The following is a 27,629-nucleotide window of genomic DNA, read 5'->3' as shown; positions in this document are numbered from 1 at the left end:
TGTATTCAGTTTCACCATAGAAAGGGATGGGTTTAAAATGCTGTTCATACAGTCCTTGATACAATTCCCTTGTTTTTGTCCTTATTTTACCCCTACCTTATATGGTACCTGGTATTTCACATTCCTGAGCAGAATTTCTGCAGTTCTGCTTAGCTGATTGGCTTGCTTCTTGTTAATTCATCCTTCAGTAAGCACTTTATATGTTCTGTTTAGTCAGTTACCATTGCTCTATCTTTGTCTCCCATCTTAAAATATTATGGCTCTGGGTTACAGATGTCAAACCCAGAGTTTGCATTTTAATTTCTTTATTCTCGTTTTGGAATGGTTTCAGAGAGAGAAGACAGAACATCTTTATCTTCCTAAAACCGGTAGTTTGTTCATTTTTCCTGTGATGTTGGGGCTTATTATCTCACTTGATAGTTTGAGCTACAACTTCTATAATTATTTTGATATCTTTTGATTTTATATAAAATAAAGTCCTAGTTACTTTCTGTTAATTGAAAAGCCGAAGAAACATTCACAGAAAGATAGTTTCTCTTGGCTTCTTTGGCAAGTTACAATTTGGCTGTGCAGTCTGTTGGTATTTCAGTGCAAACAGTGTTGGTCTCACTTTTCTGTCCTAAGATGCTCTGTTCTTTATATAAACAGCAGTAGAGGCAGTTGTTCTCTTCTACTCTGAGAGTGATTATCACTTAGTAGCAGGTGGAGTGATTCATTCTCTTGTACATCTTAGAGGAGATTTTATTATTTGTGGGGGATAGAGTGTGGGGAGAGGAGAGCTCCAGCAATGTGTCAGATTTTATACATTCTGGACTAGCATAAAAAGCAGCAAGTTCTTCCCCCACTGCAATTTCAAAGCCTGGAAGTAACACCTCACTTACAAGGCTTTGAGAAATCACATTATTCATAATGGGGACCATGATTCACATGAACAGAACAAAATGGAATTATCAAAAATAGATTCTGTAGATCAATCCGTAGCAAAAATATCTTCTGACTTAGCTATTAATTGGCTATAATTACAGGAAGGACCATTCCATTTAAGTTCTACCACCTTCTCCACTTTGACTGAATAATCTTTATTCTCCCATGGCATGTCCTTATAGGTCAAAGTATTTGAAAAACAGGTTTTAACATGACTCGTCTCCCCCTTTATTTTTTGTAGTCTTTTAAAAATGAGACTTACTTCAACATACCTTGTGTTAATTGTACTCATTTAACTGGTCACCTTGAATTACTGAGCATTTGTCATTTTTATGCTTTGTATATTGACCCATTATTATTTTTAGTAGCAATGATTATAATAACCTGCAGTGTGAGTTAGAAGGGCTTTGCATTTGATGGAATTTGAATTCCTGCCAGAGCTATTATTTATTTCAAATGTGAGCAATATGATTTCAGTCCTTTTACCTGTACAGTTTTTCTCCTTCTATTGATTTCCTGCCTCTCCAACAGTAATAAATCCCTTTTTAGGGAGTAGTAAACAGAAAAAGGCAGTTCCAGTGTGGTAACTACTACTTTATATATACACATACAATATTGAGTGCCTAATATTCAAGGAACTATGCAAGGTGTTTTAAGGGATCTAAATATGAGAATGTGAGCTGCAAGTAACAATAACAAAGAAATACAAAGACACATAAAAGCATTATTAAATATAAAGACATTTATTATGTTACTAAAAAGAAATCTAGAAGGCCAGTTCCAGGGCTGGTACAGCGGCTCAATGATGCCTTTTAGCTTTCTGCTTAGCCGTCATCAATGATTGGCTTTTTTCATTAGAATTATATATTAATGTTCGGCCGGGTGCGGTGGCTCACGCCTGTAATCCCAGCACTTTGGGAGGCCGAGGCGGGCGGATCACGAGGTCAGGAGATCAAGACCATCCTGGCTAACACAGTGAAACCCCGTCTCTACTAAAAATACAAAAAAATTAGCCGGGCATGGTGGCAGGCGCCTGTAGTCCCAGCTATTCGGGAGGCTGAGGCAGGAAAACGGCGTGAACCTGGGAGGCAGAGCTTCAATGTTCAGAAGAGCTATGTTAGCTCTAAATATCATGTCCTTACACAGCTACATCAATGGCAGAAAAATGGCAGTTTTTTCTCATTTATTCGTTTTCATCAAGGAAGAAAATATGTCTCTCTATATCTCTTCTCTTAGAATAAAAAAAGCCTCTAGCACATTTCCTTCATCTCCCACTGGCTCAGATGGACTCATGTGCCTATAACTTAGCTGAAGGGAGGCTGGAAACACATCTGTCATTTCTAGTATATATGGTGGAAGTATGTGTGTGTGTTATGTGTGCATTGCTGGATATGCAACCACTAGTGTCTGTCACTAAGAATAAGATGAAATTGACTGGGCGTGGTGGCTCACGCCTGTAATCTCAGCACTTTGGGAGGCCAAGGCAGGCGGATCACTTGAGGTCAGGAGTTTGAGACTAGCCTGGCCAACATGGTGAAACCCCGTCTCTACTGAAAATACAAAAATTAGCTGGACATGGTGGCACACTTCTGTAATCTCAGCTACTCAGGAGGCTGAGGCAGGAGAATCGCTTGAACCCAGGAAGTGGAGGCTGCAGTGAGCCGAGATCAGCCACTGCACTCCAGCCTGGACAGAGTAAGACTCTGTCTCCAAAAAGGAAAAAGAGAAATTTCAGCCGAGCACAGTGGCTCACGCCTGTAGTCCCAGCACTTTGGGAGAGCAAGATGGGCGGATCATCTAAGGTCGGGGGTTCGAGACTAGCCTGACCAACATGGAGAAACCCCATCTCTAGTAAAAATACACAATTAGCTGGGCGTGATGGCACATGCCTGTAATCTCAGCTACTCAGGAGGCTGAGGTAGGAGAATTGCTTGAACCCGACAGGTGGAGGTTGCGGTGAGCCGAGATCACGCCATTGCACTCCAGCCCGGGCAACAAGAGCAACACTCCGTCTCAAAAAAAAAAAAAAAATTCAGTCCTCCTGCAAGAAGTTTTGTGTCTCTCAGGGCATAAGATAAGCTATAATTTTATTACAATTTCTGTGTGATAGATTCCCTACATACTCCTGGGCTTCAATTTAGATATGACCTTTAAATTGATAATGAAAGCTGCTTTAGGTACTTTGAATTTGGACCTGTGAAGACTGTCCTCTCCCATTGTTCCTAATTTTTAGTTACAAGATCTGTTCTCAGCATCTTTTTCATAAGTAATGGTTTAGGAAAGAAGTATCAAATTACATGACATATTTTTGGGTAATGTTCTCTTTCTCCAAAATGCTCTTAACCTTCCTTCTCTGCATGCCCAAATCCCATTCATCCTTTGAAGACAGTGAAAAATAATTCCTCTTTTATTTGATTTTGTCAGCAAACATCTGCTGCATGCTTACTATGTAGCAAGCACTCTTCAAGCACTGGGGATACAAGATGAGATCTGACCTCGTGGAGGTTACAGTCAAGTAGGGAACACTGACAATGAACAGCAATTAAGAATAGGATACAATAGGACAGGCAAAGGTACTTATACTGTTAGTGGGGATGGGAGCAGATGGGAGCAAGACTTGTGTGGTAGACTGAATGTTTGTGTCTCCCCAAAATTCATATGTTGAAACTATAGTCCCCAATGTGATGGTATTAGTAGGTGGGACCTTAGGGAGGTGATTAGGTCATGAGGGTGGAGTGCCCATAAATGGGATTAGTTCCCTCGTAAGAGGGAGCCCAGAGAGCTTTCTTGCTCTCTTTCTGCCATGTGAGGGCACAGTGAGAAGATGGTTGTCTATGAACCAGGAAGTGGGCCTTCACCAGACACGGTATCTTCTGGTACCTTGCTCTTGGACTTTCCAGTCTCCAGCTGTGAGAAATAAACATTTGTTGTTTAAGCCACCCAGTCATGGTATTCTGTTATAGCAGCCTGAATGGACAAAGACAACTTCTTTAAGTGGTAAGTGATTTAAAAGAAAAAAAAAAAAAGACTATTTCTTTAACTGAAGGATGAGTAGGAATTGGGGAAGAGTGGGGAAGGGAGGGGGAGAGTGTTTGCAGTAAAGAGAAGTGAGTGTAGGAAATCATGAAGGTGAAAATGTTGGTGAAAATACTCTTGAAAAGGGCCTAATTCGTCTTTCTCCTGAGTAATTTTTCCATTAGCTATACCCTACAGCACTTAATATGCAATGTTTAGGCCATAAAGTCTCTGAAGACAAAACTTACACAGAGTACTTGGTAAATATGAAGGCAGCTTCAGAGGATAATGAGGCTGTGTATGTGTCAATGCAAAATGAAAGCTTAAAACATTAAAACATTTTAGGTAAGAGGTGGACTAGACCATAAGGCCCTTCAAAATGACAGGGAACAGTACCACCTGTCTAGGTGACTACAGAGACCAAAGCAGCAGGGAGGACTGATTCATAAAGTTCTGTAGGAAGTACAAAGTAATTATAGTTCCAATCCTCAGATGTTACTTTAAAGTCTATTTCAGGAAGCATAATGAAAACTTGGTACCCATCAGAAAGAAAATAGCTACTCACTTTTGTTTGCATAATCTTTTAAAAAAGTTTCTTGGTTTAAGCTGCTCTTTGTATGTGCCAGGGTTCTGGGTTAATGGTGGAGAGGACCCTATTAGACCTGACAAACTACTTGTAAAATCAAATGTCCATGCTACAAGCCAGCTTTTTACCATTTTATTTTAGATGCATGTTCTACCCGCACATGGCTGGGAGAAGAACCAGAAGGGAGTAAATTTTGATAGAGATGGTTTGAGGATATAGCTGTTGTCCTGATAGGCCAGAATAGATGATATTTTAAGAACTTTGGTTCTTCCCTGTAATTTATTCTAGGTCAGCAATTCATCCCTGGGCCTGAGAAGGCACTTTTTTGATCCTGTCATTTCTACAGCTAAGCAAATAACTCCCCAATAATGAGAAAATGTACATAAATGTTTTTGTGAATGATATAAGATACTATACACAAATGTAAGGACATATTTTTTATTATTCACTTAGAAATTTTTTTTTTTTTTTTTTTAAGACAGGGACTTGTTCTGTCGCCCAGATTTCAGTGTAGTGGTGCCATACCTCAGCCTCCAACTCCTGGACTCAAGCAATCCTTCTGCTTCAGGCTCCTGAGTAGCCGGAACTACAGGAGCACACCACGATATTCGGCTATTTTATTTTTTGTAGAGATAGTGTCTTGCTTTGTTGCCCAGCCTGGTCTCGAACTCCTGGGCTCAAGCGATTCTACTGCCTCGGCCTCCCAAAGTGCTGGGATTACAGACGTGAGCCACAGCGCCCAGCCACTTTATGGATTTTTTTTTTTTTTTTTTTTTTGAGACAGAGTCTCGCTCTTGTTGCCCAGACTGGAGTGCAATGGTGTGACCTTGGCTCACTGCAACCTCCTCCTCCCGTGTTCAAGCGATTCTCCTGCCTCAGCCTCCCAAGTAGCTGGGATTACAGGCACCCGCCACCACACCACGTTAATTTTTTGTATTTTTAGTAGAGATGGGGTTTCATCATGTTGGCCAAGGCTGGTCCGGAACTCCTGACGTCAGGTGATCCACCCAACTCAGCCTTCCAAAGTGCTGGGATTACAGGGATGAGCCACCACGCCCGGCTTTTTTTTTTTTTTTTTTTTTTTCTGTTGAGATGGAGTCTCGCTCTGTCGCCAGGCTGGAGTGCAGTGGTGTGATCTCGGCTCACTGCAACCTCCGCCTCCCGGGTTCAAGCGATTCTCCTGCCTCAGCCTCCTGAGTAGCTGGGACTACAGGCGCACGCCACCACCCCCAGCTAATTTTTGCATTTTTAGTAGAGACAGGGTTTCACCATGTTGGCCAGGATGGTCTTGATCTCTTGACCTCGTGATCCACTCGCCTCCGCCTCCCAAAGTGCTGGGATTACAGCCGTGGGCCACCGCGCCCAGCCCGCTTTATGGATTTTGCAAGTCATTTACTCCCTCTAGGCTTCAGTTTCCTCATCTGCAAAATTGGGAGGCCATGATTCTGGCAGTTATAACATTCCTGGGAGCAATGAAAGAGAACGTTATTTAGTAAGATGCCTGTGAGGAATTATAATGAGAGGATGGAGAAGGTGGGGTGTGTGCAATGGTGAAGAAGGGATGTGAGGACTGTGAGGCACGGCTGAGGGCTCAGGAAAGAGGCTCCTATTACAAATTTTAAGGCTATAGGACCCCACCCACACTTTTTGGGGGATCATATTCCACCTTTGTCCCGGCCCCGTCTCCGCCCCACCCTTCTCCCCCTCCCCTTTCTTTCCTTCCCCTCCCCTCAGGCTGAGAAGCGCCACACTTCTTATGGCCGCCACAGTGCTCCGCTTTCCACTGCTCGAGGGCTGCGCGCGCTCTCACGCTGCCACCTCACTCGCGTGTGGGCTCGCCCTCAGCCCCTTCCGATTGGCTCATTATGTAAGTGACGTAAGGGCTCCAGCCTCCCACTAACTTATCCCTGGCTTGCCCCGCCTCCTCCTGGCTTCTTTTGACGCCAGTGGAAACCTAACCTGCCCCGTCGCCGCCGTGCGGGAGGAGCCGGTAGAGCTGTCCAAACCAGGAAGGCGATGGCGATGGCGGTGGCGCGCACGCATGCACGCACGCACGCACGCCAGCGGCCGGCGGGGCCGCAGGCTCGCGCCCGGGCTCGCCCCGCGCCGCGTCAGAGGCTCGCGCACTCAGCAGGTTGGGCTGCGGCGGCGGCGGCAGCTGTGGAAGCTCAGGCGCTGCGCGTGAGAGGTCCCAGACGTCTGCGGTTCCGGCTCCGCCACCCTCAGCTTCTCTCCCCCAGGTCTGGGAGCCGAGTGCGGAAGGAAGGAACGGCCCTAGCTTTGGGAAGCCAGAGGACACCCCTGGCTCCTACCGACACCGCCCTCCTTCCCTTCCCAGCCGCGGGCCTCGCTCGGTGCTAGGCTACTCTGCCGGGAGGCGGCGGCGGCTGCCAGTCTGTGGAGAGTCCTGCTGCCCTCCAGCCGGGCTCCTCCACCGGGCCTTGCAGGGGCCGAGAGAGCTCGGTGCCCGCCCTTCCGCTCGCCTTTTTCGTCAGCTGGCTGGAGTGGGCTGAGGCGGCGGCCGCTCCTCTAGTTCCACAATGTCCACGGGCGGAGACTTCGGGAATCCGCTGAGGAAATTCAAGCTGGTGTTCCTGGGGGAGCAAAGCGGTGAGTGCGTGGCTCCCCTACTCCTGGCAGCTGGCCGCAGCGTCTCCGCACTGCCCCCGGTGCGGCCCTTCCGTCCGCGGAGGCTCCCTGCCCACCTCCCGTCCGCCCTCGTTGACACCGCAGCCCTTCCCGATGTGCCCCCCGGTGCCACTGGCCTTTCGCCAGTGGCCGAGTTTTTACCCTGTTCCCCGGGTTCTTCAATCCTCGACTCCCCGGCTCCGTTCCCCGCAGTCCGGCCATCTCCGGTCGATCTGCCCTCCCTCCCCAGACCTCACCCCGCCCAGCCTCTTGTCCATCCCTTTCTTCCTCCGGTCTCGGTCATTGCCCGTACCCCGGCCCCCTTTCTTGAGCCCCACCCTTATTCCTTCTCTTTTCCCAGTTCCTCAGCTCTGTGAGGCCCACTCAGGGAAGCCCCACTCCCGAGAGCGGGCCCTCTTCAACCTTGGCCAAGGAGGGTGGGATCTGGGCGTTGTTTTCCCCAGAGGCTTGGCCCTGAGAAGTGCTGATGTCGTGGGAAGGAGTGGTAGTAGAAAAAATTAAATGATTTTCACCTGGGTGGGAAATTAGTCTGGGCCATAGAGGAAACATCTGAATTGGAGACGACTTGAGCATGGGGTGGTTGGGGGTGAAAGGGGTAGCGTCGGCAGTGGAGATTTTTGCCCCTTAGGTTAGATGGGGCTGTGGCTTGTCGGAAAACCTCATTTTGTTCTCTTCACTTTCATCACTGAAAATTCTTTTGGCAATGTTGATGATTTTTCAATCTCTGCCAGATGCTATGTCATGATAATTTTACTTGGAATTTTTCTCATCTCACCTCCCCTTTTTCTCTTTTCAACATGAAGCAGCGTCTGAGTCTCATGGTGGTACAAAAGGGAATTACTGGGGAAATGTTAATTATTCATTCCTTCTTGAGTATTTTCCAATGATATATTGAGGATTCATGTGAGAGAAGGCTTGGAATAACAAACATCTTTGTTTTGTCGGATTTCCTTTGGAAAATGGAGTAGAGTAGAAACAGACTCATCATCTAGTTACCTAAATTAGATTTAAATACCATTTGGGCTAAATAATTCTTTTATGCTTAATATTCCGTACTGTCTGATGAGTGAAATTGTTCTGTCATTTACCTGGTCAGGTTCTGCTGTCACTGTACTTTTGTATTAGATACTAGATCCTAATTTTGTGATGGTTGTATCTACGATTACTTCTTGTAGTAATTCCAGTTTTATGCTGTATTATACAAACTTGACACTCGACAATTCAGAGATGATTACCCTCCTTTGTTTTTCTCATACTTTGCATGACCATCTTTAAAATTCAGAAATTGAGAGATTAGTTCTGAGTCATCAAACATTGAGTACCTACTAGGTGTTTTAGGTGAGGTTATAGAAAACATTAGTTATTTGTTTTGACTGGAAGGCATGTAAGTGATATAAATTCGTAGCTTTTATTACTACTTTGAACTATTTATAGTAATTTATATGCCATCACAGAGGTTAATACTCTTGCAAAATTGCCTCCAGTTAGAACTGGGAAATCATTTTTCTCCTTTCATGTGTAGATTATCTTCCCCTCCTCCCTTTTGGGGGGAAAAATACAATCTCCCTCCTTTTTGCTTATATATTTTCCTGAAGTAAGTATGAACTTGTGTCTTTAGGTGAGTAACTTGGTAGAACCTATGGAGTTGAGTCTAGTCCAGCTTTTCTGTGTCAATATCAGGATAGTTCCCAAACATAAAATATAGTTTATTGGTTATTATTGATAAAAAGGATCCAAAGTGCTTATTGTGCATTCTAAGGATATTATTGCCTTCCTTATGTTGTGATGCACAGCTATTTAGTTTGCATGAAAAAACCTATTCATCTTCCTGTCTAAAAAGGTTTTAGCATGAATGGAGTGCTTAACTTCCTAAGTATCTTCAGGTTTCCTTCGAATTTCTTGAGTATTTGTGTATGTTCTAATGCATAATGGAGAATTTTATGGCTTCTAATTTCGTACCTTGTTTAAGCCTCTACTACCCTCCCCCCTCCATTACTGAAGCCTGGTTAGATTTTTTTTAATAGACTTTATTTTTTAGAACAGTTTTAGACTTCAGAAAAATTGAAAAGATAGTGTAGAGTTCCCATATACCCACACATCTAGTTTCCCCGGTTATCAACATCTTGCATTAGTATGGCACATTTGTTAACAATTAATGAACTAATATTGATATGTTATTATTAACTTAAGTCCATAGTTTATTTAGATTTTTAGTTTTAACCTAATGTCCTTTTTCTGTTTCAGCATTCAATTCAGGATGTGAAGTTAATTATCTTTTGAGGTTACTATATTGTCAAGTAATGCCATTCATTAGCTTTGACAATGAAAGATTGATCTCTGTTTTCATGGTCAGTGTCTATAGTTTTCTTATGCGTTAGTAGAGGTCTGTAGGCTCCATGTCGTTTTGATGTAACTCTTCATGAATTATTTATTTTTAGGTCTGTTAGAATTCCACAATTCAGCTTTCAAAGACTGTAATCTATGGCAAAGCCTTGTTTTTTCTTAATAGCATTTACCACATTTACAATTATCTTATTTTTTGTGTGTTTGTTTTTATTTCCCACAGAAGAATGCAACTCCCATGAAGATAAAAACTATTCTTTTTTGTTCAGTGTGTCCCCATTGCCTAGCGTAGAGCCAGGCTCATAGTAGCTGTTCAGACATGTTGGGTAAATGAACGATGGCTGAATCTAGTAGTAACGAAAGCTAGTAGCCTATATTACACTCTTTGACATGGTGAAGTTCACATTTTTTCCTTACGCAATTGATAGTTTAACAATAACACTTAAAACTTATATCATTTGATTGTATACAGGAATATATCAGATACTTAAGGGGGTAGAGAAACCAATCGTTTAGAGGCCCAACCATTTCATTCAAAAAATAGGACTGACCTGAATTTTGTACTTTTTTTTTGAGTTGAGCAAAATTAGTCTTCCTTTATTAAAGTTGTTGAATTATTTGCTGTTAATGTAACGCATGAAAAGTATTCAAATTATACCAATGATGTGCTCATGTGCTCATGGAACTGATTTGAAATTAGGTTTTATTTGGCTTATCAAAAATTTAAGATACTAGGCTGGGTGCGGTGGTTCATGCCTGTAATCCCAGCACTTTGGGAGGCTGAGATAGGTGAATCATCTGAGGTCAGCAGTTCAAGACCAGCCTGGCTAACATGGTGGAGTCCCTGGCTCCCCCCCCGCCCCATGGCCCGGTCTCTACAAAAATACAAAAATTATCCAGGTATGATGGCGGGTGGGAGCCTATAATCCCAGCTACGCAGGAGGCTGAGGCAGGAGAATCGCTTGAACCTGAGAGGTGGAGGGTGCAGTGAGCCGAGATCATGCCATTGCACTCCAGCCTGGGTGACAGAGTGAGACTCCGTCTCAAGAAAGAAAAAAAAAATATATATATATATATATATATGTATGTATATTTAAGATACTATGCTCTATAATGAAAATGAATTGTGTCAGTACATGAAGCAGATTGAGTTAATGACATCAATCTTAACCTTAGATAAATTCTTACGGTTTAATAAAGGAATGTTTGGCTGGGCGTGGTGGCTCATGCCTGTAATCCCAGCACTTTAGGAGTCCGAGGCAGGCAAATCACCTGAGGTCAGGAGTTCAAGACCAGCCTGGCCAACATGGCAAAATCCCATCTCTACTAAAAATCCAAAAACTAGCTGGGCGTGGTGGCGTGTGCCTGTAATCCCAGCTACTCAGGAGGCTGAGGCAGGAAAATTGCTCAACCCAGGAGGTGGAGGTTGCAGTGAACTGAGATTGCCCCACTGCACTCCAGCCTGGGCCTCAGAGCGAGACTTTGTCTCTAAATAAATAAATAAAGGAATGTTGAAATACACAATTGGAAGTTTCCTTGAGGAATCTGTTTTGTTACTACCTCTGGCTATTGTCTTGAGATGCAGAGGCAGTTTTAGTAATGTCACTCAGTGGTTTACAGTAGAAGATTTCACTATATATACATGTTACCAATTATAAATTAGGAGATGTAATGGCAGAGAGAAGTGCATACTCAGCCTACTACTGTTTTTTTCACTTTATATTGCCTTTTCTTTTTTTCCATCAATGCTGATCAAATTGCAATATGTTAGATAAGGAAAAAATGTCTTATTGTCAGAGACTAGCAGTACTGACCAGTTGTTTTTCTTTTGAGACAGGGTCTACCTCTGTCACTCAGGCTGGAGTGCAGTGGTGTGATCTCAGCTCACTGCACCCTCCACCTCCCAGGCTTAAGTGATCCTCCCACCTCAGCCTCCCAAGTAGCTGGGACAACAGGCATGCACCACCACGCCTGGCTAATTTTTGTATTTTTTTGTAGAGATGGGGTTTTACCATGTTGCCCAGGCTGGTCTCAAAGTTTTGAGGTGGCAAGATCCTCCGGCCTCAGCCTCCCAAAGTGCTGGGATTACAGGTGTGAGCCACCACGCCTGGCCAGTACTGAATATTTTATATTGGCTAGATCAGTGGTTTTTAAACTTTTTTTTCCCCAAGACCCCTTTCTGCTCTTACAAATTTTTGAGGATCCTGAAGAGCTCTGTTAATGTAGTTGTTATTGTTGTTGTTCTTCCTCCTCCTACTCTTCTTCCTCCTCCTCCTCTTCTTCCTCCTCCTCCTCTTCTTCCTCCTCCTCTTCTTCCTCCTCCACCTCTTCTTCCTCCTCCTCTTCCTTCTCCTCCTCCTGTTGTTCTTCTTCTTCCTCCTCCTTCTCTTCTTTCTCTTCCTTCCCCCTTCTCCCTTCCTTCCCCCTTTCCACCTCCCCCTTCCTTTCCCTTTCTCCCTTCCTTCCTCCTTTCCTCTTCCCATTTCCTTCCCCCTTCTTGGATGCAGTGACTGTTCACAGGGGCTATCATGGCCAACTGCAGCCTTGTCTCAAGCTCTCCTCCTGCCTCAGCCTCCCTAGTAGCTGGGACTATAGGCACATGCCACTGTGCCTGGCTTTTGTTTATGTAGTTTATATCAACATTTAGGCCAGGTGCGGTGGCTCACGCCTGTAATCCCAGCACTTTGGGAGGCCGAAGTGGGTGGATCACCTGAGGTCAGGGGTTCGAGACCAGCCTGGGCAACATGGTGAAACCCCGTTTCTACTAAAAATACAAAATTAGCCGGGCATGGTGGTGCGTGCCTGTAGTCCCAGCTCTTCGGGAGGCTGAGGCAGGAGAATTGCTTGAACTCGGGAGGTGGAGGTTGCAGTGAGTCAAGATCGTGCCACTGCGCTCCAGCCTGGGCAACAGAGTGAGGCTCCGGCTCAAAATAAATGAATAAATATATCAACATTTACTGTATTGAAAAAGAAAATTTCAAAATATTTAATATGTTAAAAAATAATAGGGCCGAGCGTGGTGGCTCATGCTTGTAATCCCAGCATTTTGAGAGGCCGAGGCAGGCGGATCACTTGAGGTCAGAAGTTTGAGACCAACCTGGCCAATATGGTGAAACCCCGTCTCTACTAAAAATACAAAGAAATTAGCCTGGCATGGTGGTGGACGGTGCCAGTGGTAGTGCCAGCTACTCAGGAGGCTGAGGCAGGAGAGTCGCTTGAACCCGGGAGGCGGAGGTTGCAGTGAGCCAAGATCACGCCATTGCACTCCAGCCTGGGCAACAAGAGCAAAACTCCATCTCAAAAAAAAAAAAATAGTAAACCCATTGCATGTTAATACCCTTTTTTTTGACTGCATCCCTCTGTCGCCCAGGATGGAGTGAGTGCCTCCCGGGTTCGCGATTCTCATGCCTCAGCCTCCCGAATAGCTGGGACCACAGGTACATGCCACCATGCCTGGCTAATTTTTTGACTTTTTAGTAGAGAGAGGGTTTTGCTATATTGGCCAGGCTGGTCTCAAACTCCTGGCCTCAAGTGACCTGCTTGCCTTGGTCTCCCAAAGTGCTGGGATTACAGGCATGAGCCACTGTGCCCAGCCTTCATGTTAACATCATTTCTGAAATGAAAAAGAACTATTTTCCAAACAGATATTTAGTGAGAGTGACATTGTTTTACATATTTGCAAATCTCTTTAATGTCTGACTTAATAGAGGACAATTGGATTTGCATAGCTGCTTATGCATTCAATCCTGTAATATTACACATCATATAGGCACTGGGAAACTCCACAATACATTTCAAGAGAGTAAGTGAAAAATTCAAATAACATCTTAATCTTATGAAAATGGTTTTGACATCCAGGAGTTTGTGGACCTCCCCAAAGGTCTTGGGAGGTCCTAAGGGGTCAGTGGACCACTCTTTGTAAACTGCTGGGTTAGGTAATATCAAGTCAATTGTATCTCCTGTTATAATGTTGCCAGTTTTTCATATCTTATTCTGAAGCCTTAAAACTAAATGGTACATACAGTTAATGATTTAGAGCACTAGAGGACTGGTAGAGATGGAGAGTAAGAGTCTAGGTTTCATGTTTTAGCAGTGGCTACTGACCTTTGGCAGATTACTCAACATGTCTTTAAGCCCCATTTTTCCTTATCTATAACATAAAGATAATAGACCTGTCATAGAGTTATTGTGACATGTAAACTAGTCAAATAATGCAAAACATTTAGAAGAGTGCTGGGCACATGAGAAGTGCTCAGAAAGTGTTTTAATTTAACAAATGTTTATTGAAAATTGCTACAGTGTCAGGTGGTTTGGTAGTGCTTACTTTTAAGGAATTTACATTTTATCAGGGAAGAAATACACAATACTTAATACAATATAGCATGATGAGTGCCACTGCTTTTAAAAGTAGAGCTAAGGCTGGGCGTGGTGGCTCACGCCTGTAATCCCAGCACTTTGGGAGGCCTAGGTGGGCAGATCACTTGAGGTCTGGAGTTTTTTTGTTTTTTTGTTTTATTTCAGACGGAATCTCGCTCAGTCGCCCAGGCTGGTGTGCAGTGGCGCAATCTCGGCTCACTGCAAGCTCTGCCTCCCGGGTTCATGCCATTCTCCTGCCTCAGCCTCCGGAGTAGCTGGGACTACAGGCGCCCGCCACCATGCCCGGCTAATTTTTTGTACTTTTAGTAGAGACGGGGTTTCACCGTGTTAGCCAGGATGGTCTCGATCTCCTGACCTCGTGATCTGCCTGCCTCGGCCTCCCAAAGTGCTGGGATTACAGGCATGAGCCACTGTGCCCGGCGAGGTCTGGAGTTGGAGACTAGCCTGGCCAACATGGTGAAACGCTGTCTCTACTAAAATACAAAAAATTAGCTGGGCATGATGGCGTGCATCTGTAATCCCATCTCAGGAGGCTGAGGCAGGAGAGTCACTTGAGCCCGGGAGGCAGAGGTTGCAGTGACTGGCCATGTTGGCCAGGTTAGTCTTGAACTCCTTGCTGTCTCACTCAGGCTGCAGTACAGTGGTGCCATTATAGCTCACTGCAGCCACGAGCTCCTGGGCTCAAGTGATCCTCCCACCTCAGCCTCTGGAGCTGTTGGGATTAGAGGCATTTGCCATTGCGCTCGGCTGATTAAAAAATTTTTTTTCAGCAAACGAGGTCTTGCTGTGTTGCCAGGCTGCTTTCCAACTCCTGGCCTCAAGTGATTCCCGCCTCAAGCTCCTGACTCTGGAATTACAGGCATGCACCACCTCACCTGGCTTTTTATTAGACTTCCTGATTTTATTTCATCTGGTCTCTTCCATTTCCTTAGGCTTCTGTTTTAATTCTCATAAGATTTTTCTCAACTTTCTTCCATTTTTTTATTATTTTTTTCTGCCATCATTTTTCTTTTTTTTTTTCTTTTTTTTTGAGCTGGAGTCTTACTCTGTCACCCAGGCTTGAGTGCAGTGGTGCAATCTCAGCTCACCGCAACCTGTGCCTTCCAGGCTCAAGTGATCCTCCCACCTCAGCCTCTTGAGTAGCTGGAACCACAGGCATGCGCCACCAAGGCCGGCTATTTTTTGTATTTTTGGTAGAGATGGCATTTTGCCATGTTGCCCAGGCTCATCTCGAATTCCTGAGCTCATGCGATCTGCCCGGCCTCGGTCTCCCAGAGTGCCAGGATTACAGGCATGAGCCACCGTGCCAGTTCTTATCATTTTAATTTCAAAGAGTGTTTTTGTTCATCTTCTGAATGTTCCTTTTCTGTAGCATCTGTGTTTTTGTTTTTTTGAGACAGAATCTTGCCCTGTCACCCCGGCTGGAGTGCAATGGTGCAATCTTGGCTTACTCCAACCTCTACCTCCCAGGTTCAAACGATTCTCATACCTCAGTCTCCTGAGTAGCTGAGATTACAGGCATCTGCCACCATGCCTGGCTAATTTTTGTATTTTTAGTAGAGACGTGATTTCACTGTTTGTCAGACTGGTCTTGAACTCTTGACCTTCAGTGATCTGCCCCCTTGGCCTCCCAAAGTGCTGGGATTACAGGTGGGAGTCACCACACCCAGCCTTCTGTAGCATCTTTTTAATTCCCCATTTTTACCTTTTCTTGTCATTTTGAAGATGTTAATAAGATACATGACTTTTTTCTTCCTGCATATTTAGTTTTTGTAAATTGTTTTTCATCTCTGCTTGTTTTAGTTTCTCTATTTCCTGTTTGATGTGGTCCTCAAAAAACTAGTGTTTCTTGGCTATTTGCTTCTATTTAAGAGGTGAGCACTGATAGTTGTGTTTTTGGTTTTTTTTTACGCTCTTGTGTGGGTTTGTGGGTCTTTACCGCAGAATGATCTTGCTGAGTTCCTTTTTGGGAGTCTCTGATGTTAGGTCTTTAAGTCTTTTTGCTGGTCAGATTCTCTGAAGAAGAATTACTCAGTGCACTGCTGGAGAGAATCTTGGTTGTCAGTGTTCTTGGAGGTGAATGGAGAGAGGGTTTGAAGTCATAACATACAGTAAATGCATTTAGTCTCCTTGCTTTTAATATTGTTTGTACTCTATCCCTCAGCTGTACCTTGTAATCCCTAGTACAGAAACCCTGTTTTTCTTTCTCAGCAGCATTATCTTCTAATTTTCAGCTGTGTTGAACAGAAGAGGGAATAGAAGAGAGTGTTAAACTACTTGTTAAATAGACTTTCATCCCTTCCTTCTGTTTTTAGCTCCATCTTTACCTTTATTTCTAGATGTACTTGGCCCAGACAATTCCTAAGTCAATGGGGGTTCTGTGGTCCAAATCAGCTTTCTCAGCTTTCCCCATTGTCGGTTTAAAATTGATCATTATTGAGTCTATTAGGTCAATTACTACTTTTCCATTTGCTTTCTACCTTCTAACTTGGATGATTCAGATTTTCCGAGAACCAACACTTAATACTTGCTTAGGGTTGGTTAGTTGGTTTGTTTTTTGAGACAGGGTCTCTCTGTGTTGCCCAGGCTGGAGTGCAGTCCATTCACAGGCATGATTATAGCGTACTACAGCCCTGAACTCCTGGGCTCAAGTGATCCTCCTGCCTCAGCCTCCTGAGTAGCTGGGACTATAGAGTCAGGCCACTGAGCCTGACTCTTTTCTTTTTTAAAAGTACACTTTGGCCGGGGGGCATGGTGACTCACACCTGTAATCCCAGCACTTTGGGACACTAAGGCAGGAGGATTGCTTGAGGCCAGGAGTTCGAGACCAGCCTGGGCAACATAGTGAGACCCTATCTTTACAAAAAATTAAAAAAATTCACCAGGTGTGGTGGCACATGCCTGTAGTCCCAGCTACTTGGGAGGCTGGCTTGAGCATAGGAGGTTGAGGCTACTGTGAGTCTTGATTGTGTCACCTCACTCTAGCCTGGGAGACAGAGCAAGACCCTGCCTCAAAAAAAAAGTACATTCTATAAAATTAAAACCAACTTATTTACCCCCATACTCATAGTAGCATTATTCATAGTAGCCAAAGGTAGAGGCAAACAAGTATCCATCCACAGATGAATTAATAAACAATATGTGACACATGCATACAATGGAATATTAGCCTTAAAAAGGCCTGGTGTGGGGGCTCATGCCTGTAATCCCAACAGTTTGGGAGGCCAAGGCATGAGGATCACTTGAGGCCAGGAGCTTGAGACCAGCTTGGCCAACATGGAGAACGCCCCCCCCCCACTACTAAAAATACAAAAATTTGCTGGGCGCGGTGGCACGTGCCTATAATCCCAGCTGCCCTGGAGACTGAGGCACGAGAATTGCTTGAACCTTGAACTGGGAGGTGGAGTTTGCAGTGAGCTGACATCATGCCACTGCACTCCAGCCTGGGTAACAGAGTGCGACTCTGTCTCAAAAGAAAAAAAATAAAAGGGAAGGAAATCTGACACATGCTACAATGTGGATGAACTTTGAGGACGTTATGCTAAGTGAAATAAGGCAGTCACAAAAGGACAAATATTTTATGATTTTTAAAATTAATAAGTACTAAATAAACCTCCTTGTTATCCTGTCCATTGTGAGATTGACTAAACCTTGCCAAAACATCCCGACAAACTTTACTTTTGAGATGAAATCCAAACTCTCTTGTCTAAGTTAAACCCTTTCATGGTCTGACTTCTACCTTCATATCTCTCACTTACTTCTAACACTCATCTTTACCTGTTATTACAAGGCAGATTTTTTAAAAAAATATTTTTTTAAATTTGTGTTAAAAATGTTGTAATTAGAGGTAAGATCTCGCTATGTTGCCCAGGCTGGCCTTGAACTCCTGAGCTCAAGTGATTCTCCTGCCTCAGCCTCCCGAGTAGCTGGGACTACAGGCATATGACACCATACCCTGCCAGTTTGTTTTTTTCTTACAGTCAGGGTCTTGCTCTGTTACCCAGGCTGGAGAGTAGCGGTGTGATCATAGCTCACTGCATCCTCAAACTCCTGGGCTTAAGCAGTCTTCCTGGCTTAGCCTCCCGAGTAGCTAGGACTATAGGCACATACCAACACACCTGGCTAATTTTTAAGTTTTTTCATAGAGATAGATCTTGCTTTGTTGACCAGGGTGGTCTCAAACTCCTGGCCTTGAGCAATGCTCTGGCCTCGAGCGATCCTCTGGCCTCGGCCTCCCAAAAGGCTGAGATTACAGTCATGAGCCACTGAGCCCACCCTAGTTTGGTTTCTTAAATTGTCATTAAGTTGTATACTGTACAACTTTTATTTTTCAGTAGTTTTCGGGGAACAGGTGGTGGGTGTTTGGTTGCATGGAAGAGTTCTTTAGTGGTGATTTATGAGATTTTGGTGCACCCATCACCCGAGCAGTGTACACTCTACCCAGTGTGTATGTAATCTTTTATCCCTCTCCCACTTCCCTTTGAGTCCCCAAAGTCCATTATCTCATTGTTTTTCCTTTGTGTTCTCATAGCTTAACTCCCGCTTATATAAATGAGAACACACGATGTTTGATTTTCCATTCCTGAGTTACTTCACTTAGAATAATGGTCTCCAACTCCATCCAAGTTGCTGCAAATGCCATTACTTCGTTCCTTTTTATGGCTGAGTAGTATTCCATGGTAGATGTATACCACATTTCTTTTTTTTTTTCTTAAGATAGAGTCTTTGTCTGTTGTCGAGGCTGGAGTGCAGTGTCGTGATCTCGGCTCACTGCAAGCTTTGCCTTCCGGGTTCAAGAGATTCTTGTGCCTCAGCCTCCCAAGTAGTTGGGATTACAGGCGTATGCTGCCACGCCTGGTTAATTTTTTTATTTTTAGTAGAGACGGGGTGTCATCATATTGGCCAGGCTGGTCTCGAACTCCTGACCTCAATTGATCTGCCCACCTCGGCCTTCCAAAGTGTTGGAATTACAGGCGTAAGCCACTGCGACCAGCCTAATCCATAATTTTTTAAAGTTAGTTTTGGTAGAATTTTGGGGGGATGAAGGAGGATTCAGAAATAGACAACAGGTATAAATGGCATATTTGAAAAGTGAACTTGTGATTTAACTAAATACTGTGTTTTGGGGTCCTTAAAATATTTTTTGACTCTTCATTATGGAAAAATTAAAATGTATAAAAAAATACGGAGACTAGCATCAGGAGCCCCTGTTAGCTGTTACATAGCTTTAATAATTATTAACTCGTATCTTAATCTTTTTTCATCTATATAGCATTCCCAACCTCTGTACCAAAGTGGGTTATTTTATGTATCTATTTATTTTTTAGAGACAAGGTCTCACTCTGTCACCTAGGCTGGATTCCAGTGGTGCAGCCATAGCTCACTGTAACCTTGAACTCTTGGGAAAAGTGGGTTATTTTAAAGCAAACTCCACATGTCGTATTGTAACTATTTTGCTATGGCTGCTCAAAGAGGAAGACCTCCTTATTGAAATATTCTTGACATTTATATATATAATTGCTCATAGAGGCCTTTATTTTTGGGATACTGTTCATTCCTTTACACGTTTTTGAGCTTAATATTTCAGGATCTCTATATTAGAGAATTAAAATATCCATGAGTTCATAATCTAAAGAAGTGACAGCTCTTCCTTTAAAAGAATTCCAATTAACAAATACAGACAGAATGAGGTAAATTTAAAAATCACCATTAGAATACCACAGTAATAACTGCTGCAGGTAAGATCCCTTTGATGAATTTTAAAATTGGTGGGCAAAAGTTTGAGAACACAATGTTTGCATCATCTCAAAGTATCTTCCCCAATAGTTATTATTTACAAAGGGAAAAACATTAACTTTAGGGTGAAGAAACACTGTAGACACCACCAATAACCAAGTGATTAAGGTTAACATCGTTAGGAATAAGATAATGAGCCATTATGTATCCTCTGTTATAATGCACTGAGAAAGGCACATCAGTTCTGTGGTAGTTTTGCCAAGAATGCATGGCCTCTGTCTAATCATGAGAAAACATCAGACAAATCCAAATTGAGGAACATTACATGAAACAACTGACCAGTATTATTTGAAAGTGTCCATGTCATGAAAACAAGGGAAAATGGGGAAAATCTCACATATCAGAGGAGACCAAGGAGACATGACAACTAAATGCAATGTGGGATCCTGGATGACATCTTGGAACAGAAAAAGGGCATTAGAAAAATGGATGAAATTCTAAATAAGTTACATAGTTTAGTTAATAACATTATATCACTGTTAATTTCTTAGTTTTGATAATTGTGCTGTGGTTATGTAAGATTTTATCTTAGAGGCTGGCCGGGCATGGTGTCTCACAGCTGTAATTCCCAGCACTTTGGGAGGCCGAGGGGGCGGGGGGTGGGGGGGGGTGCGATCACAAGGTCAGGAGTTCGAGACCAGCCTGGCCAACATGGTCTCTACTAAAAATGCAAAGAGTAGCTGGGCATGCTGGTGGGTGCCTGTAATCCCAGCTATGGAGGCTGAGGCAGGAGAATTGCTTGAACCTGGGAGGTGGAGATTGCAGTGAGCCGAGATCGCACCACTGCACTCCAGCCTGGGCGACAGAGCAAGACTTCGTCTCAGAAAAAAAAAAAAAGAAAGATTTTATCTTAGAGGAAGCCAGGTAAAAGGTGTACTGAAATTCTCTGTACTATTTTTATAACTTTTCTATAAGCCAAAAAAATTTCCAAATAGAATGTTAAAACAGTCGTATGGCTGGTTGCGGTGGCTCACGTCTGTAATCCCAGCACTTTGGGAGGCCGAAACGCTTGAACCCGGGAGGCAGAGGTTGCAGTGTGCCGAGATTGCACCACCACACTCCAGCCTGAGTGACAGAGCGAGACTCAAAAACAACAACAACAACAAACAGTCCTACTACATGTACTACTGTTATTCTGATTTTACCATGAGGAAATTGAGGCACAGAGAGATTAACTAACTTGTCTTATGGTTGCGTGGTTAGTAAGTAGGCAAGCTGGGATTTCAACCCAGTAGTCTGGTTCTACAACTCAATTTTTTTTTTTTTTTTTAAATTTATTTCGAGGCAGAGTTTTGCTACGTCTCCCTGGTTGGAGTGTGATGGTAGTGTGATCACTGCTCACTGCAGCCTCAGTCTCCTGGGCTTAGGCAATCCTCTCACCGTAGCTGGGAATACAGGTGTGTACCACCATCCCCAGCTAAATTTTTTAATTTTTAGCAGAGATGAGGTCTTGCTGTGTTGCCAGGCTGGTTTTGAACTCCTGTGCTCAATTGATCCTCCTGCCTTGGCCTCCCAAAGTGCTGGGTTTTTTTTAAGAGACAGAGTCTCACTCTGTCACCTAGGCTGGAGTGTAGTGGCACAATCATAGCACACTGACTTTGAACCCCTGGGCTCAAGTGTTTCTTCTGCCTCAATTTCCCTAGTAGTTGGGACTACAGGCATGTGCCACTGTGCCTGGCTATTTTTTGTGTGTGTATAGAGAAAATGTTTGGTTGATATGTAGTATACATAGAAGCATATAAATCATAAATATACAGCTTGAATGAGAAAAATTGATGAATATTCTCATTCTTACAAAAGTTATTTCTTACTATAAATTAGAAAATTTGACTTTTTTTCTTTTCTCTTTAGCTTACAACAGCTTTTTTTTTTTTTTCTTTTAAATTGATGGGGTCTCTGTTGGCCAGGCTGCTCTTTATCTCCCTGGGCTCAAGTGATCCTCTCACCTCAGCCTCCTGAGTAGTTAGCTGGGACTACTGGTGCCACCTCTGCACTTGACTGATCTTCATTGTTTTGTATCTCTGTTTCTTTCTTTCTTTTTTTTTTTGAGATGGAATCTCACTCTCGCCCAGGCTGGAGTGCAGTGGCGCAGTCTCGGCTCACTGCAACCTTTGCCTCCAGGGTTTAAGCGATTCTTGTGCCTCAGCCTCCTGAGTAGCTGGGACTACAGGCGCATGCCACCACCATGCCCTGCTAATTTTTTTATTTTTTTTGAGATGGAGTTTCACTCTGTCACCCAGGCTGGAGTCCAGTGGAGTGATCTTGGCTCACTGCAACTTCTGCCTCCCGGGTTCGAGCAGTTTTCCTGCCTCAGCCTCCTGGGTAGCTGGGATTACAGGCACACGCCACCATGCCTGACTAAGTTTTTATATTTTTAGTAGAGACAGGGTTTCACCATGTTGGCCAGCCTGGTCTCAAACTCCTGACCTCAGATGATCCACCCATCTCATTTTTGTATTTTTAATAGAGACAAGGTTTCACCATGTTGGTCAGGCTAGTCTCGAACTCCCGACCTCAAGTGATCCACCTGCTTCAGCCTCCCAAAGTACTGGGATTATAGGCGTTAGTCATTGCACCCGGCCTGTATCTCTATTTCTTAAGGTTAATTTTATGTCTCTGTGAGTTGTATCCACTTTCATTTTTCTAAGAATGCAAAGTTGTTTTAGGCCAAACTCTGGACCACATTAACTGCCTAAAGTACTGAATGAAGTCTACTTGGTGAAGTTTCTCTCCATTGGTTAATTAATTCATTCAGTGCCAGGCAGAAACTGACTCTCTGAGTATACAGCTATGAACAAGAAAAATACAGTTCTTGTTTCTTATTTTATCGTGTGTAGTTGAGAGAGGTAAACTAGTAAATAAATGCATTAACAAGATACTTTGAGATAGTGTTAATGTGTTTATTATATTACCAATTTTTCCTATTTTTTCCCATAAGAAAAGATGGATCATGCTTTATTTAAAATTTCTACACTTAAGTGTTTGAGTGAAATAATGCTGATAAAGTGAGTCTTGTGCTAGTAGTCAGTCTTATGCCAGTACTCTTTACTCTTTTTTTTTTTTTCTTTTGAGATGGATTCTCGCTCTGTCGCCAGGCTGGAGTGCAGTGGCGCGATCTCAGCTCACTGCAACTTCCACCTCCCGGGTTCAAGCGATTCTCCTGCCTCAGCTTCCTGAGTAGCTGGGACTACAGGTGTGCGTCACCATGCCCAGCTGATTTTTGTATTTTTAGTAGAGATGGGGTTTCACCATGTTGGCCAGGATGGTCTCGATCTCTTGACCTCATGACCTGCCCACCTCGGCCTCCCAAAGTGTTGGGATTACAGGCGTAAGCCACCGCGCCCAGCCCCAGTACTTATTTTGAACTTTCCACTGGAATACTCTTTTAGAGTTTAAACTATTTTGATTTCTCTTTTTGTCCTTATGATACAATTATAAAAGTATGTTGACTTTGTTGTAGGAGTAAAATAAAAGTCCTGCTGCCATCTAAAATTCTTTTTTGTTTTTTTTTTGGAGACAGGGTCTCACTCTGTTGCCCAGGCTGGAGTGCAGTGGTGTCATCACAGTATGCTACAGCCTTGACCTCCTGGGCTCAAGTGATCCTCCTCCCTCAGCCTCCTGAGTAGCTGGGACCACAAGCATGTGCTACTACATGTGGCTAATTTAAATTTTTTTTTTTTTTTTTTTTTTGAGATAGAGTCTCCCTCTGTCACCCAGGCTGGAGTGCATTGGTGCGATCTCGGCTCACTGCAACCTCCACCTCCCGAGTTCACGCCATTCTCCTGCCTCAGCCTCCCGAGTAGCTGGGACTACAGGCGCCCGCCACCATGCCCGGCTAATTTTTTGTATTTTTAGTAGAGACAGGGTTTCACTGTGTTAACCAGGATGGCCTCCATCTCTTGACCTCGTGATCCACCCGCCTCAGCCTCCCAAAGTGCTGAGATTACAGGCGTGAGCCACTGCGCCCGTCCAGTTTAAAATTTTTTGTAGAGATAGGGTCTTGCCATGTTGTCCATGTTGAACTTTTGGGCTCAAGTGATCACCCTGCCTCAGCCTCTCAAAGTGCTGGGATTGCAGGCATGAGCCACGGCACCTGGCTGATCTAAAATTCTTAGAGAGATGCAATCTTAGGCTGAAAGTAATTTAGAAAGATAATTTAGTTTTTTTTCCTTCAGGCAGAACCATATCTGATATCAATTTTATGAGCTAATAATGTAACCAGGAAAGAAAAGTTTCACAAAATTGTGTTACGTGAGCAAGGGTTCAGAGCCTCTAAAGTACATGGTATGCTTGGAGAATAATGAATAGCCTTCTGTAATTGGCAGATGAGGTTTATGTTTGTTAAAGGTGTGAGATGAGACTGGAGGCTAGGCTCAGAATTAAGTGTTTTTTTTTGGTTGGTGGTTTTTTTCTGAGACAGGATCTCGCCATGTTGCCCAGGCTGCAGTGATCCTGGCTCACTGAAGCCTCAGTCTCCTGGGCTCAAGTGATCCTCCCACCTGATACTCTTGAGTAGTTGGGACTACAGGCACACACCACCACACGTGGCTTCAAACTCAAGTTTGACATAAAGGTCCTTGATGACCTGCTAAAAGTTTAACATTATCTTACAGATACTGGGGACCCCTGCAATGTTTTATAAATTGAAGAAGGATACCTCTGCTAGTATGGAGGTTGGACACTGCACAGTGCTTTCTTTCTTTCTTTTCTCTCTCTCTCTTTTTTTTTTGAGACAGTTTTGCTCTGTTGATCAGGCTGGAGTGCGGTGGCGCAATCTTGGGTCATTGCACCCTCCGCCTCCCAGGTTCAAGTAGTTCTCCTGCCTCAGCCTCTGGAGTAGCTGGGATTACAGGTGCCCACCACAAGATCTGGCTAATTTTTTTTTGTGTGTGTATTTTTAGTAGAGATGGGGTTTCACTATGCTGCCCAGGCTGGTCTCAAACTCCTGAGTGATCTGCCCGTCTTGGCCTCCCAAAGTGCTGGGATTACAGGCGTGAGCCACCGTGCTTGGCCTTACAGTGCTTTCTTATCTTGTTCACTCTCTTGTATGTGTGCATATTTGTTTTCTTCAGTGGATTGTAAGCTCCTTTCAGGTCAGGGCTTTGCTCGTATTTGTTTTTGCATTCTTATCCCCCAACCTCCTTATTTCCTAGCATTTAATAGTTTTGGATTGAAGTGAGAAATAGCCATTTGAGCATTGATGTATTTGTTTACTTTTTTTTTGAGACAGATTTTCACTCTTGTTGCCCAGGCTGGAGTCAATGGGGCGATCTCGATTCACTGCAACCTCCACCTCCCGAGTTCAAGCGATTCTCCTGCCTCAGCCTCCCAAGTACTGGGATTATAGGCATGTGCTACCATGCCCAGCTAATTTTGTATTTTTAGTAGCGACGGGGTTTCTCCGTGTTGGTCAGGCTGTTCTTGAACTCCTGACCTCAGGTGATCCACCTGCCTCAGCCTCCCAGTGTGTTGGGATTACAGGCGTGAGCCACCACGCCCGGCCCATTTTTCTTTGATAAGAGTAATCAGTAGTCTGTCTTTACCATTATGTATCTTTCTTATCTGCAGCTTTTATGTAGTTAAACAAGTTTTTTTGTCTACGTGTGGTGGGTCACGCCTGTAATCCCAGCACTTTGGGAAGCTTAGGCGAGAGGATCACTTGAATCCAGGAGTTTGAGACAAGGCTGGGCAGCCATAGCCAGACCCTGTTTCTATTTTGTTTTATTATTATTTATTTATTTATTTTTGAGACAGAGTCTCGCTCTGTCGCCCAGGCTGGAGTGCAGTGGCACAATCTCGGCTCACTGCAACCTCTGCCTCCTGGGTTCAAGCAATTCTCCTGCCTCAGCCTCCCAAGTAGCTGGGGTTACAGGTGCCCACCACCACACCCAGCTAATTTTTGTATTTTTAGTAGAGACAGGGTTTCACCATATTGACCAGGCTGGTCTTGAACCTCTGACCTCAAGTAATCCACCTGCCTCAGCCTCCCAACGTGCTGGAATTACAGGCATGAGCCACCATGCCCAGCCTATTTTTTTTTTTTCTTTTTTAATTTTGTTTTTCTTTTTAAATCACATTCCCTTCTTGTCTAAAAGAAATAAAAAATTAAAATGAAATGAAATTTTTTAAGATTTAATTTTTTAGATCAGTTTTAGGTTCACAGCAAAATTGAGAGGCACTTACTTATATTTCCTATATATCTCCTGCCTCCACACATGCATTAATCTCCCCCATAATCAACATCCCCTGCTAGAATGGTACATTAGTCAGTCAATGAACTGACACTGACACATCATTAATTACCCAAAGTTCATTGCTTGCATTAGAATTTATTCTTGGTGTTGTATATTCTTTGGGTTTGGACAAATACATAGTGACATGTATCTACCATTATAGTATTATATGGAATATTTTCACTTCTCTAAACATCCTCTGCTCTGTCTACTTCTCCCCACTCCCAACCTCTAGCAAACACTGATGTTTTACTGTCTCTTCAGTTTTGTCTTTTCCAGAATATTATGTAGTTGGATCATGTATGCATTCCTTTCGAGATAGAATATTTTCATTTAATAGTTCACATTAGGTTCTGGCATGTCTTTCTATGATTTGATAGCTTATTTCTTTTTGGTGCTGAATAATACTCAATTGTGTGGATATACCACAGTTTGTTTATCCATTCACCTACTGAAGGACATTTTGGTTGCTTTCAAGTTTTGCCAGTTACTAATAAAAAGCCGCTGTAAACATACATGTACGTCCTTTTTTTTTTTTCTTGTGCAGATTTTTGTGTGGACATGTTTTCAGCTCTTTTGGGTAGATACCAAGGAGCATGGTCGCTGGATCATATGGTAAGAGTATATTTTGGGCCAGGCACGGTGGCTCACGCCTGTAATGTCAGCACTTTGGGAGGCCGAGGTGGGTGGATCACCTTAGGTCAGGAGTTCAAGACCAGCCTGGCCAACATGGTGAAACCCCGTCTCTACTAAAAATACAAAAAATTAGCCAGGCGTGGTGGCATGCACCTGTAATCCCAGCTGCTTGGGAGGCTGAGGCAGGAAAATCACTTGAACCCGGGAGTCGGAGGTTGCAGTGGGCCAAGATGGCGCCATTGCACTCCAAAAAAAAAAAAAAAAAAGGGTCGGGCGCGGTGGCTCACGCCTGTAATCCCAGAGCACTTTGGGAGGCCGAGGTGGGTGGATCACCAGGTCAGGAGATCGAGAACATCCTGGCTAACACGGTGAAACCCCATCTCTACTAAAAATACAAAAAATTAGCCGGGCGTGGTGGTAGGTGCCTGTAGTCCCAGCTACTCCGGAGGCTGAGGCAGGAGAATGGCGTGAACCCGGGAGGTGGAGCTTGCAGTGAGCCGAGATTGCGCCACTGCATTCCAGCCTGGGCGACAGAGCAAGACTCTGTTGGGGGGTGGGGGGAAGGAGTATATTTTGTTTTGTCAGGTAAATATTTTTTGTTTTTACTTTGGATGTCTCTATTTCATCATGCTGGAAACTCATACTATAGATCTAATAAATATTATTGTGGAGAAACCACTTTTATTAAAAACAACTTTTGAGCCATAGATGTGAAATTACTTATTTTAACAAATTTTCTATACAACCACATTCATTCTCTCCATTTTTAAATACGACTGTACAGGTGTAGTGTAGTTTTTTGTTTTTTGTTTTTTTTTTAAAGACAGAGTCTCACTCTGTTGCCCAGGCTGGAATGCAGTGGCGTGATCTCGGCTCACTGCAACCTCTGCCTCCCAGGTTTAAGCGATTGTCCTGCCTCAGCCCCCCCGAGTAGCTGGATTACAGGCGCATGCCATCATGCCTGGCCAATTTTGTATTTTTGGTAGAGACGGGGTTTCACCATGTTGGCCAGGTTAGTCTCAAACTCCTGACCTCAGGTGATCCGCCTGCCTTGGCCTCCCAAAGTGCTG

The 27,629-nt window shown here is 43.7% G+C and overlaps 1 protein-coding gene across 5 annotated transcripts in view; it reads left to right on the top strand.

Annotated features, from left to right (window-relative positions):
• RAB6A (RAB6A, member RAS oncogene family) overlaps positions 1-27,629 on the top strand; it is a 104,480-nt gene that overhangs the window by 11,702 nt on the left and 65,149 nt on the right. For 3 of the 5 annotated variants that reach the window (XM_016921584.4, XM_016921581.4, XM_016921582.4), the window contains exon 1: positions 6,447-7,135. The exons of the other annotated variants lie outside the window; for them this stretch is intronic. In XM_016921584.4, the coding sequence (XP_016777073.1) occupies positions 7,066-7,135 (70 nt within the window). In that variant the 5' untranslated portion in view covers positions 6,447-7,065. Of the gene's footprint in view, positions 1-6,446; positions 7,136-27,629 lie in introns of those variants that run through there. 5 annotated transcript variants of the gene reach the window in all.

Source organism: Pan troglodytes, chromosome 9, assembly GCF_028858775.2.
Source record: "Pan troglodytes isolate AG18354 chromosome 9, NHGRI_mPanTro3-v2.0_pri, whole genome shotgun sequence".
Lineage (NCBI taxonomy): Eukaryota > Metazoa > Chordata > Mammalia > Primates > Hominidae > Pan > Pan troglodytes.
This window is presented reverse-complemented; position numbering and strand designations above follow the sequence as displayed.